The following is a 14,142-nucleotide window of genomic DNA, read 5'->3' on the forward strand; positions in this document are numbered from 1 at the left end:
ATCTTATATATGGTCATTAAGTCCTACAGTTTTGTTCTTTTCCTTCAATAATGCCTTGGTTATTCTTGGTCTTTTGAATTTCTATGTATGTTTTAGAATCAGCTTGTCAATTTCCACAAAAATTCTTCTTGGCATTTTAATTGAGATACCACTTAATAGATCAATTTGAGGAGCACATATCACGACATTTCACCCCTAAATATCTCAACATTCATCTAATGTTAGGAACATTTTGTTAATAATTTAATTACCATTACTTACCAAGAAAAATTCACAATAATTCCCTAATATCATCTAATACCTAATTCATTTTCAAATTTCTTTTTTCCCCCCACAAGCCTTGTATAGCTGCTATTTAAAACCATCTTCAAACCGAGATTAATTTATTTGTATATTTATTGAGATTTTATTGTTGTCACTTTCTCTATTTTGTTGAACTGATGGATATTTATATATTTAGTACTTTTCAATTCATTGCAGTCATTATTTCTTCTGTTGCTCAAACTTTCCAGTTTGGAAGGGGTCAGTTGGAGCCCCTTCACACTGGCTTCTGTCTTTTCTTCTATTACTGAAAATTTTCAAATGTATTTAAAGTAGAAAATAGTAAAATAAACATGCACGTATCCATTCCCTAGCTTCCACAATTAATACCATTTTGCCAGTTTTGCTTGATCTTTTCTCCTCACCCACTTTTTTCACTGAGGTATTTTAAGGCAATCCCAGACATTGTCATTACACAGGTAAATAACTCATTATGCATCCCTAACTCGTAAGTGCATTATATTAAGTAACCACTAAGCCATTATTCTTAATAAGATTAACAATATAGGGCTCCAACTGCCCCTTTCCAAACTGGACAATATATATCTTAAGATTAACAATAATTCCTTGTGCCATCTAATACTCAGTCCATATTCAGATTTCCATCATTGTCTTAAAGATATCTTTTTACAGTAGCTTTGTTAAATCTATAGCCAAACAAGGGCAGTTTATTACCACTATGTATTTTTCTCTTGTCTCTTTTCCTATAAAACCCTCTTTTGCCCCCCCCATTTTAAAGACTATTGATTTATTAGAGAAACTAAGTCATTTGTCTTATTGACAAATGGATTTGGATGACTGCTTCTTTGAGGTGGCATTTATTTTGTTTTCCTATTCCCATGTTTCCTATTCACTGATATTTACAGCTTGGGGCTTGAGTAGATTCAGTTTCAGTTGTTTTTTAAGAGAAAGAATCATTCCAGGCAGCGATAGGCACTTTCTCTTGCATTTCATCATGTCTGATATCTTTCTGGCTGATGCTAGGACTGATTTGTGTTTTCAGATGTTGGCAACCTGCTCCTTCCATTGTAGTGTCTCCTGCCTGTCTTCTTCCTGTTGCTTTTAGCAGCCGTTGAAGATAATTGTCTAAATTCATTATTTCAATACTAGTTGACAGATTGTGGTCTATTTCTATCACCTTCTGCATTTATTAACTGGAATTATTTTATAAAGAAGAGCTTTACCTTATCAGCTACTTTTTTTATCCTGAAATACATTTCACAAAGAGAAAGTCAGGTATTTTTAGGAATTCATGGGTTTTTATGTATTCTATATGTATCTTTTTTGATCCTTTTTTTTTGATACTCAAACTGTGTCATCTTAGAAATTAGGAACCCTTCCTGTTTGGCTCCTGTATCCTCTTCACATGGTCTCATTAGATCTTGGCTTCCTTGCTTTCTGACACGAGATATTTCAGGTTCTTCATGTACGCTTCCTGCGTCAGCCCTGGAATCAATCATTTTGCGAGCAATCATGTATCATTTTAGTAGGGAGTGGTACTTAGAAACCAAGATGTGAGTGCTCAGGGCATTATTATTACTTTTTTAGTCATACTACCTGTTTTTTGTTGTGCCCTTTTCCTCATTATTTTGAATACGTTTGAATGACTCCAGCAGCATTCCACTGAAAATTGGCTAAGCATGGCTTTCATTTGTTTATGTAGTCATTCATTCAGCAAAAATTTATAGAATTCTTAACTACCATGTATCTGGTCTTATTCTGGGTACAGGAGATGTGAAGGTAAACCTGACTGGTTCCTGTTCTTGATGAAGATTCATGATGGTGGGAATATGAGTGAGTAAATAGGCAATGTCTAAAGAGTATGATCAGTACTATGGTGGGCATAGGCAAGTGGGGGTGACAGGCTGTGGGAGCACAGAGGCGGCATCTGAAAATGCTTTGGAAAGGAGAGAGAATGCTTGATATTGGATGAGCAGAGGAGGTATGAAAGTAGAGGAGCTATGAAGGGTGTTTCAGTCAGAGGAAACTGGAAGAGGTGGGGGGATCTTGATGCACTCAAGGAAAAGCATATATGTAGTTAGTTAAAACTGAAATAGAAGTTTTATGTAGGGGAGGAGAGACGAAACTGGAGATGTGGATAGGGGCCAGGATGTTGAGAGCCCCAAAGGTCAGGTCAGAGAACTGGAATTTCACTTTCAGGCTCTGAGGGAGAAGTAATGTAATTGTCTTAAGCAAATAAGATACATAATCCCTTCTGTGATGTACTGGGTGACTGGATGGGAGTGGGGCAGTAGGAGACCAGTAAGGAGAGAAGTGTAGCTATCCAGGAGAGGTATGTATTGGAGAGTTATATGTGTGTGTGTGCACGCATATATATACATATATATTTACATATGTTCTAATCTATTTTATATATATGTGCACACACACACAACTCTCTCATATACACCACACACATATAGGGTACAGTGTAAGATAACATTTTATATATATAGATATGTGTGTGTGTGTATATACACACACACATATACATATATATAATAATAGTCATGCACCAGATAATGACGTTTCAGTCAGCAGCAGACTGCATATACAACGGTGGTCCCATAAGATTAGTACCATATAGCCTACGTGTATAGTAGGCTATACCATCTAGGTTTGTGTAAGTACACTGTGATGTTCGCACAACAATGCAATTGCCTAACATCACATTTCTCAGAATGTATACCCATCGTTAAGCGACACATGACTGTATAATATATATTATATATATACAAAATAGATTCTGTACATACACATGTACATAGTGTTGCATGTCTATAATTCTATATGTGCATATATGCCCAGGGGTCGTCTCATTGCCACAGGTCTAAAATAGAGAATATTTCAGTGGAGAAACATTCTCCAAGGAAAGCTGAAGAGCCAGAAAGGGCTAACAAAGACTCTTTCCTTGACCAAACTTTAGTCATTCTCCTCTGAGTCCTCTTTTCAACTAGACCGTGTCCTTGGGCATTGTCTTTGGCTCGCACAGCACAGTTTTAGAAAGACTCCTGCTAAGTCAATTTAGCAAGAATCCCCCCACCTTTGATATCTGATCACCCTTGCCTTCAATAAAAATCCTAAGTCGGTTTAGCAAGAATCCCCCTATCCTTGATGTCTCCTTTTAGTAATTTTCTATCCATAACTCTCCTCCCAAATCTGCTCTTGGCTGTAGATCCCTAGCTGTCTTTACTGTATTCAGAGTTGAGTCCAGTCTCTCTCCTCTATTGCAGTAGTCTTGACACCTGTCACAATAGTCCTTAATATAGTCTTTCTTACCATTTTAATAAGTGTTAGAATAATTTTTTCTTTAACAGGCCACACTAAAACTTTTGCTTATTGTGATCTTCCTTTTCAAAGCTCCACCAGTTGGCACTGATGCCTAGCTGTATATTCTTGAATAATCTGAGAATTCCGCTTCCTATTATGATTTGAGTATGAGCAAGAGTACGACAATTGCTTAGCTTCTTCCAGAGGTTAGAATGTAGCTGTAACGGTTATCTCTGGGAGGGTGTAATGATGATTGAAGACGCATATCTCCTTTTATGTGTTTCTCTGTGCCAGGCACTGTTGTATACTAATGAACATCTATTGCATTTGTCTTTTGAAACTACTGTCTTAAACTTTGTTTAATATAAAGTATGAAATTTCTCTACATGATTATATAAGATGTGGACTGAGAGGGTGCGGGTAGATTAGGGATTTAGGGGAAACCAGGGCAGTGAGTGTGTATGGATCAGTGTTGGTGAATTTTAAAGTGCAGGGGGCCAATAATGTCATTGGTGAAAGTGTTGATGAAATGAGTGTAGGCTATCATGTTAAGGGGCTTGTCTGTGAAAAGTAGAATCGATAACAAGTGGTACATGTATATTTTCAGGATGAAAGATTTGAAAAGTTTATGTGTTTTACAGGGGAGGAGCTGATAAAAACAGAGGTTGAAGATATAGGAGAGAAAGGGATAACTGGAGAAGCAATATGTGGAAAAAATGTGGTGTAGAGAACATGTGGAAGGACTGACCATGAACAAGAGAAAAGGTATCACTTCTGACATCAGAGTTGAAGGTCAGAAAGGCATGTTTTTGAGGTTTTGGAGAGGCAAGAGATTGAAGGAGTTTCTTTCTTGGTGCCCCTATATTCTCTGTGAATAACGTAGTAAGGGCATTCTGGAGTGTGAGAGGGAATGGCCAGGGTCCAGAGGAAAGGAGGAGGGTTGCATCCTTCTTTAGAAAATGAGAGAAAATTGATGGGCAGTAATAAACACCTATCTGAGTTGGAAATAAAGTGATTTTAGTTTCTCTTTTTTTCAAGTGTGCTCAGGTGCCAAGAAATGGGAGCAAGGAAGGCAGACATTGGGTTTGGTTTTAGACTTGTGAATACGGTAGTGATGACTGTGGGTGGTGGAAAGTTTGAGGGGCTAAGTGGATTGTTGAGGTAACTGTTGAGATTTGTTCAGGTTATAGACCATGGGATATAGTCTCATCAGGGAATGTGTATTCTCAGGAGGATTCTATGAAACCAGAGAAAGAGAAGCTGTGCAAATATGTGGGTGGATGCAGGGGAAGTTGTATGGAGATTTCAAAGCTCGCAGTAGATGTTAAAAAGGTCGAATGGCGGACAAGAAATTGTGGTCAGGGTAGGATATTGGAGCTTATGAATTCAGAAGAAAAGTAGTTCTGGATGATTACAGCAGGGAGGAAGATTTAGAGGATGGCCAACAATTGTCAGCACGAATGATTGCCCTTACCCGGCTTTGCAGCAGATGTCCTGGATGGCCCTAGTTTCGTTCTAACTTTGTGTTTGCTTCACAGGCTTTTTTTTTTCTTTTGCCAATAACCAGAGACGTGAAAATCTTTAATGTAGGGGGAGCTAAGATAGCATTCTATATTGATTCCTGTACTTGGAGGGATTTTGACAACTGCCCTTAGCAACTTGAATGGAAATGGTACTGCTGGTAGGACCCTGGCTTGCCCACACATCCCTTTCCAAGAATCCTATTGCAAGTGAATGTGGATAGCCAGTCCCTATAGCTTTTACAGAAAGAAGTGGATACTTTCTACATTACATCATCTCTTATTTCAGAAAGGTTGAGAACACATGTTCTTTGGGAGTGCTTTAAGGGAGTTCTTTTTTTAAAAATATTTTTAAAATTGTGTGTTATAACAAAAATACCAAAGTTGCATAAAATGCAAATGTACACTAAAATGAGTAATTGTAAAGTGAACACCCATAAAAGAACCTTCCAGGGCCAAAAATAGAACATTGCAAGTTATCCAGAAGCCGGTAGTTTTACCCTTATCTCTCTGCCAAAGGTAACCATTTATCCTGACTTGGCTTTTATGGTATTACTTCTTTGCCTGTGTATACTGACACATGGGCACATATACACCTATTTATACATTCTGTTTATAACATTTGGATTGCTTTCAGTTTTTGGCTATTGTGAACAGTGCTGCTAAAGTACATGTCTCGTGTTGCACATGTTTATGAGTTTCTCTAATACAGATATCTGGGAGAGGGATTACTTGGTAATAGTTAATGCATATCTTCAACTTTACTAGATAATGGAAAATTGATCTCCAAAAGAATTGCACCAATTTTAACTACCACTAAAAGTGCATGAGGATTCATGCCTTGGTTCTTTCTTGCCTACAGTCTTGAGGTCAGAAAACTATGGCTTGGAGTTTTCTGGGGTAGCCAGGACCTGTGATTTGCTGTGGATATGAAGGATTTGGTTACTGTTTTACATTTCTCCTGCAACAATTTCCCTTTGCCACTTTAAGGGGCTTTCATAGGAGAGCTTTAGTTTCGTCTTATCTTTCCCATAATCTCAAGGCCCAAGAATTGGGCCCCAGAATTGAGTGTGGTTGTCCAGCCTCTGAGGCCATTTGAAAATGAGGGATGCTGGATTAGCATCCTAAAATGCTCCTCTTTCTTGGAAGGGCCAGTTGATCTTACCAATTAGCCAGGGGTTCTGTAGATGGGCTCTGACTCAGTTATCTCTTCCTGAGACTCAAGCATCAAGGACTAGACCCAGCATCTGTGGACGGCAGAGTATGAAGACTAGGATAGTGGCTTAGATGACCCTGTGTCTTTGGAGAGTCATTGAACAACTGTCTTTAGCCAACTCCAAGGAGAGAGCTGGCTTGTTCATTTCTTTCCCAGAAGCTATCCCTTAGGGAGTCTTTTGCTAGTGAGGGCCCTGGCTTGTTTATTTCTTTCTGAGCGTCTCAAAGACTGAGAACCTTGATTGGTTTATTTCTGTGGCCAGCTAGAAGTGAGGATAGCTGCGTTAGCATCTGGATTGCCTCCTAGAGTCTGCTCTTATGTTTGCTTGTTTATGGCACACTATTAATTACCTGAATTTTGTAGAAGTACATTTGTAGCAATTAAAAACTATATGTGGAGGCTGGCCCAGTGGCATAGTGGTTAAATTCATGTGCTCAGCCTCAGTGGTGCAGGGTTTGTGGGTTTGGACCTACACAGCACTCATCAAGCCATGCTGTGGTGGTGTCTCACATATGAAGTGGAGGAAGATTGGCATGGATGTTAGCTTGGGGGCAGTCTTCCTCAAGCCAAAAAAGAGGAAGATTGGCAAAAGATGTTAGGTCAAGGCCAATCTTCCTCACCAAAAAAAAAAAAAAAAAAAAAGTATGAGTTTATCAACTTTCAGAAAATTGACAAAATGTTCTATAGGAAGATGTGAAATATTATACATCTGTGTTATTGATTTTTGAAATTTTAATACTAATTATGAAATAATAAGTAATTCTAAACTTTAACTGAAATTAGTATTTAATGTACTTCATGGACCTGCCTATATTTTTTAGTTATTTCACTAATATTACTTACAATTAGGAGATGTTTATTTCATGTTTTAGTTCACTCTTTCTTTAGTTTTTACTATTGTTATTATTTTTGCTTTCTCTATGCATGTTGAGAATTTAATTTTGAAAATATGCCATTGAAAACAGTGGCATATTTATTGTGGCTCTTCACTTGATATCCTTTCATTTTTAGTGTCAAGGTGTTTAATGCCCTGACTGCAGTCCCTTACATACTCACAAGGCAAAGTTATTCTAGAAAACATGTCATCTTTGTTTATTACCAATTGGACAATACACTAAGCCTGTTACCTTTTACAGCATGTTGTACTCTGTTCTATATCATGTGGAAACCCCCCTGAGAATGTCCATCTGACAGATATTGCTTTAATAGTATGTTACACAGAGGTGCAGATACCTGGGTGCCGTGGTTTGCCAGTTGGGAATTTTAGGACCAGGGGTGTGGGGAAATCAGCAGGCTTAGGAAAGAACTACGTTGTTATGGCTAGGAGGTGAAGGGGGTATTCTATAAATCACTGAAGCGGGTGGATAACCTTATTTTTCAAGGAGGGGATTCTAGAGGTCACAAAGGAAAGATCTCAGGTGGGAAGGAGAACAGTGAACTCATAGATTCAAGGGGGAAATGGGCGTGGCTTTCTACTTTTCATTCTCTCTATTTGTCTTCTTGGTTAGTAGGAAAATATTTTCCCAGGGCTCTGGCAGGCAAGAAATGTGAGTGAACAAAAGGGGAAGTCATAGAAGGTGAGAGAGGAAAAAGTACACAGTCTAAGAATGTCAGAAATCCTAGGACACCAGTAGGGAAGATGGATTGATTGGAAGCCTTAGAAAAGTTAGGTAAACCATTAATTAATCAATTAAATAAGTAAAAATGTAGTGATCTAAACTACTTGCTGCATAATGAGGACATATAGTTGAATTAAGTGTATTTTCTACTGAATGTGGTGGCTGAGATAGACACAGACATTGCAACAGGGAGCACTATGATGAAGGAGAGACCAGGCTGTGGTGTTGTCAGTAGAAACATGGAGGAGGGTATCTCTAATCCATCCTAGGGGCTTAGGGAAGGCTTCCTGGAAGGCACCATGTTAAGAACTTAATTTTGCGTGGAAGTAGCAGTTAATCTGACAGTGGATGAGAATCCTCTGAGTGTGAGGACCAGAGAGCAACTGGTCATTTAGACCATGTATAGTAGGTGTCTGAGTATGCCATCTAGCCTTGAGTTTGAGGAATACCTGAAGAAATGGTCAGTTGAGAGGCCAGTCTGTGGTCTAGTAGAGGTAAGGAAAAGGGGTAAGTAGAAAGAAATAGTTTTGGGGCCAGCCAGGTGGCGCAGCAGTTAAGTGCGCATGTTCTGCTTTGGCGGCCTGGGGTTCGCCAGTTCAGATCCCGGGTGTGGACATGGCACCGCTTGGCAAAAGCCATGCTGTGGTAGGCGTCCCACATATAAAGTAGAGGAAGATGGGCATGGATGTTAGCTCAGGGCCAGTCTTCCTCAGCGAAAAGAGGATTGGCAGCAGTTAGCTCAGGGCTAATCTTCAAAAAAAAGAAAGAAAGAAATAGTTTCATAAATGGTCAAGTTTATGCTATAATATTGACACCTTAGCCCTCATGGAGAGGTAGCCTCTTCCATTTCCCCCTATATGCCATGAAATTATCATCATTTTCTATATATGCCATGTTTGTTCATCTTGTTTGAATGCTTTCTTACCTTGATTTCATAAAGGTATTCTGCTATATTGTCCTGTAGAACTTTTTTTAAAGAGTTTGTTTTGTTATTATTATTATTTTGCGTATCAAGAAGATTTGCCCTGGGCTAACATCTCTGCCAGTCTTCCTCTGCTTTGTATGTGGGATGCCTCCACAGCATGGCTGATGAGTGGAGTAGGTCGCAACTTGGGATTCAAACCCCAGAATCCTGGGCTGCTGAAGCAGAGCACGCAGACCTCTAACCACTTGGTAATGGGGCCGGCCTCTCTTGTAAACCTTTTATAATTTTCTTTTCACAATTGGGTTCATGATCCACTTGGAATTTATTTTTGTTTATTGTATGATGTAGAGATCTTAATTTTTTTCTGAATGGTTAATCAGTGGTTTCAGAACTATTTACTGAATAGTCTGTTCTTTCTCCACAGATTTATAATGTTGTCTCTGTGGTATACCAGGTTGTAACATGTGTATGTGTCTGCTGCTATTCTGTTCCATTGGTCTATTTGACTATTTCTATACTAGTACTACACTGTTTACTATAGCTTTGTAAGCATCTTAATATTTGGTAGGGAAAGACCCTTTCTTATTTTTCTCCCTCAAAACTATATTCTTTGCCTTTTACTTTTCCATATGAATTTTAAGATAAGTTTAACCTGGTCTGTAAGAAACATTGAAATTTTGATTAGAACTGCATTTTATTTATAGATTATAGAAAGAGAAATTGCGTCTTTACAACAGTGAAGTTAGTTATTCTCTCCTTTTGTCTAGGTATTTTTAATGTTTTGGGAAAATTTTTATAATTTTCTCTGTAAGGGTTTCTTGCATATTTTGTTAGACGTATTTCTGTGTACCTGACAGTTCTTGTTGCTCTCACTAATACTTTTAAATTACGTTTTGTAATTTATTGTGACTGGTGTATGAGAATGCTTGACTTTGGTGTATTGTTTTTAGATCTGTTCACTTTGCTGGCTTCTTTCTGTAGGTCCAATTGTTTGTTTATAGATTTTATTGAATTTTTATTTAAACTTTATGTAAAACATACTTTAAAGTATCATAGCTATACAGCTCAATGAATTATCACAAAGTGTTTTTTGGTCTGTTAATGTAATTCATGAATAATTGTAATTTTTTTCCCTTTCAGTTCTTATGCCACCATAAATAAATATCATTCTGTAAAAATAAAGCAGAATTTCTTTTCTGGAACAATTTCACTTAAGCATTTCTGAGGCCTCAAGCTCTAATTAGCTGTGTTTGATGTGTAAATACTTTTGAAGTTATCAAAGACAGGAAATTACCTTTATTTGGAAATTCCAGCAGAACTTGTAGAAGAACCTTCCTGGGTGGTGACATTTCAGTTAATTGAGCACAGTGCAGGATTTGGTCTTCAGCATTTGTTAAATGCTAAAATAAAACGATGATAAACAAATACAAATTAATTTCCTGAGACTAAGATAGATATAGAGAGAGAAGCACACACATTCTACACTAATTGTCTTTCTAGTGGCCAAAACTCTCAGATCCTCTTTCCAGGGCATGTCAGTTCCAGTGTTGGGATTCTTGGGAAGTCAAACTAGGAGAACAGCATGTTGCTTACTGTGAGCGTGGAATTAAAGCAAAGAAGGTAGAGCGTCTCACAAACGCGGAGTCTCTGTGCAGCTGTGGGTCATTTGAGGAATACATTTAGATTCTCCAGCCTTTCTTCATCACACCCCAAGCAGTTTGAGAGGCAGCAAGATGTAGTGGGAAAATACTGGACTTTGTAGCCAGTTGGCAGGGATTGGAATCCTAGCTCTTGTGTACGGATCTTAGGCAAGTTACTTCTCAGTCTCGTGTTTCTCACTGGTGAAATAGAAATCATGACGCTGTTAATTTAAAAGAAATATGTGCTCTTCAAGTATTTGTTATATAGTAAATCCAGCAGAATCGTGGGTTTGTATTTGTTTATCCATGCCTGTGGGTGAAAAGGAAAGTGCCAACGATCCTTTCCTAATTTTTCTGAATGTTCTTAGAAGTATCAATCTGTTTCCAAATATAGAGATGTCAGTTACAGCTTTATCAGCAGACATGTTAGTTTCCTATTGCTGCTGTAGTAAGTTAGGACAAACATAGATAATAAACCCAAATTTACATCTTACAATTCTGGAGGTCAGCAGTTCAAAAATCAGGGTTTTGGCAGGCTGAGCTCCCTCCAGAGGCTCTGGGGGATTAACTATTTCTTTGCTTTTTCCGGTTTCTAGAGGCTTCCTGCATTCCTTGGTTCATGGTCCTTTTCTCCATCTTCAGATCCAACAGTATAGCATCTTCAGCTCTCTGACCCTGACCTCTTTCTTTGTCATATCTTCTTCTCTGACTCTGATCCTCCTGCTTCCTTTTTATAATGACTCTTGTAATTATATTGAGCCCACCAGGATAATCTAGGATAATCTCTCCATTTCAAGATCCTTAATCACATATGCAAAATCCCATTTGCCATGTAAAGTAACATATTCACAGGGTCAGGGCATGGACATCTTGGGAGGGCCATTATTCTATCCACCAAACCAAGTTAATGAATTACCAAGTAAGATACCTAATTATAATTACATATTTCTTTTGTAGGTTATTTTCATACAACAAACATCAATTTCTAAAGTTGTAGGAGTCTTATAAAATGCCTTTAAATAATACTTCCAAAGACAGAGTTATATTAACAGAGAATAGAACTGGTTGGTAACACTTATGGATATTCATGAATATATGAACATGTTATGAATATTTATGTATCCATATTGTAAAAGAGAACAAGATTGACATGCTTTGTAAAATTCTCAATTTAACATCTTTTAAATTTAGATTATTTGAAATAATTGTGAAGCAAAATGGTTTCCACGCTCCACGGCTGCAGGGAAGAGAGTACAGAGTCTTCCTCACTTTTTAAGTTTTGTTTTGTTGATTGTGAAGATTTGCACTTGTAAAGTTCGGCTCTGGAATTTCATTAGCTAGTTTTAAAGAAAAAGCAGGTCTGGAGCCCAATTTTGCTTGTAGAAATCAAGAAAGGGCTGCAAAGGATTTTATTTATTATCAATGGAATTCTATATTTTGTGCCTTGTAAAGTAATTCTTAAGATTTGATGCAATCACTTTTATAAGGCCCTGGCACCTGCTTGATGAGTGAGAGCAATCTGAGTTTCTTACATTCTTTTCTGTACTTTCTATGCTTTTGTCTCTTTGTACTATGCTCTAATAATTTCCTCTGACCTGTCTTAAATATTCACAAATTATTTTCTTAATCTGCCAATTAAAGCTATCCCTCGAGTTTTTCATTTGGGGTACTGTTTTGTTTTTTTATTTTTTCTAAAAGTTTGATTAGTGTTACCGCACAAAATTGGGGTTCTCTGCCCAATGCACGTAACCAAGTCAATTAATTATGGCATCAGCCTTTGTGGGGAAAAATCAGCATTTATTCTGCGAGATCCATCTGCAGGGAGACAGGGGGCATGTGCCCTCAGATCTGTCTTTCTGATTCAAGATCGGGGGTGAAATTTAAGAAGTTAGGGAGAACAGGTTGGCATGAGGAAATGCTGGTGGGACAGGCTTTGATTGGTGGGCTTCAAGCATTTATGGTAAGGTTTTAAACATTTATGACAGAGTTCTAAACATTTATGATGAGGTAGGGAACACCGGATCTTCCTGAATAAGGGACCCTTTACTTCTGATAAGAGTCCGACTTTCGAGTTCTGGTTTTGTTCTGGTCCTTGGGTTCCGTGGGAAGGAGAATCTTTGGTTCTGAGGTCATTTCAGGTCATGATTTCTTTTGCGTAGCCCTCGCTATGTGACTTTGCAGTTTTTCTGAAAGACAATTCTTAATCACTCTGTTAATAAGAGACGGAGACATATTAATTAGTCTTGGAGGGCCTGTGGTTACATTAGGTTTAATTATGATATACCATTTGTTATAGTTTCCTGTTGCTTGGAAATATCTTCAGGCATATTTATTTCTTTATTCATAGTAAAGTAATCTTATAGTTTGTGTTTACTAACCCCAGTGTTTGAAGTCTTTTCTGTTACCAGCTGATCCTGCTGATTTCTTTCTTTTTCTAATTCAAGGCTCAAGGATCCCAGGGCAAGTCATGTAATTCAACCTGAGCTGCAAAATGACCTGCTTACCATTCATCTTCCCCCTGAGAAGGTAACCGTTTGGGGTCCCAGCTTACTGTAGGAAGAGTCTCCTGTTAGTTTCCCTACTCCGCGTAGTTCTGGGCCTTAATCTCTGTCTCCTTTGCCTTTCAAAGCAACTGAAATAAAAGTTAAAATTTTGGGGGAAGGAAAAATGCCCTCAGGGCAGAAATTTCCTCACTGCTTATTTACTTCTCTAGGTTCGCCTTTTCCCATGGTGTTACCCTGATGTTTCCATATTTTTATTGTCCTGTCTTTCTATTGTTTTTAAGTAGATGTTACTTCTTTTTCATCAAGATTTTTTTAGTAGCTTTCAGCATGAGGGTTTGTCCAAACAACCTGGTGGTCAATTACCAGAACTAGGAAAATTTCATATGACTCTTTCCTACATTTTCTTTGAGATTAAGTTTAGGTTCAGAACTTCTCATTAGGTTTTAGTTTCTATTTATTTTATAGAGGAAACATCCAATGCTCTGAAAAATAAAGATGCTCGCCCAAGGTCACCTAGCAAGTCAGTAGTAATATTTTGAGATTTGAGCCTAGCTCTGTCCAACCCTAAAGCCTATGTGCTTAACCAATTCAGTGCGCTGCATTCTTTGGATTCCAGTGTTTTTTGTTTCTGAATTATGGGACATCTTTCTTCTAGGAGTAGAGTAAATGACTCATTGTGTTTTTCTTGTCAGGTTTTTTTTTCCCTCAAGATCAACACCCTCTTCCTAGATCTTAGGAACACATGCATTTCTATGCCTCTTTCACAAGGCCCTTGCCTGTTTCTAAGACATCCTAATAAATAAGAGACCTTCTTCCACCACTCCCCCTGTACCTTTCAGAACTGAATTTAGGGACATACATTACCCCAGCTTTAACCACAAATTTTTATTTCACTTTCAACTGTAGGATCTTCCACCTCAAAAGACCAAAATGAATTCCTAGCCAAATTTGGAAAGAACTAAGGACAAAGGGATCCAGGAAGAAATCCTGTTACGTGAGCAAAGGAGGGAGAATGAGACTGGTAGAGACTTGAGAACTTACAGCTTTGTTAGACAGTGTTAGGATAATTTTGGAATTTTAGTCAGTAAATGCCCACATAGGCGCCTTGACATGGTGGAAAACACAGG

General features: G+C 38.0%; 1 protein-coding gene across 9 annotated transcripts in view; it reads left to right on the forward strand.

Annotated features, from left to right (window-relative positions):
* MAGED1 (MAGE family member D1) overlaps nt 1-14,142 on the forward strand; it is a 58,466-nt gene that overhangs the window by 4,646 nt on the left and 39,678 nt on the right. For 2 of the 9 annotated variants that reach the window (XM_070605337.1, XM_070605332.1), the window contains exons 2-3: nt 2,051-2,115; nt 12,956-13,037. The exons of 2 other annotated variants lie outside the window; for them this stretch is intronic. Coding sequence is in view for 2 of the 7 variants with exons in the window: in XM_070605327.1 (XP_070461428.1) it covers nt 2,088-2,115 (28 nt within the window). In the remaining 5 variants the exon portion in view is untranslated. Of the gene's footprint in view, nt 1-2,050; nt 2,116-4,237; nt 4,357-12,955; nt 13,038-14,142 lie in introns of those variants that run through there. 5 more of the 9 variants (XM_070605331.1, XM_070605336.1, XM_070605327.1 and 2 more) reach the window with 3 other exon arrangements.

The sequence above is a fragment of the Equus przewalskii genome, chromosome X (genome assembly GCF_037783145.1).
Source record: "Equus przewalskii isolate Varuska chromosome X, EquPr2, whole genome shotgun sequence".
NCBI classification, from domain to species: domain Eukaryota; kingdom Metazoa; phylum Chordata; class Mammalia; order Perissodactyla; family Equidae; genus Equus; species Equus przewalskii.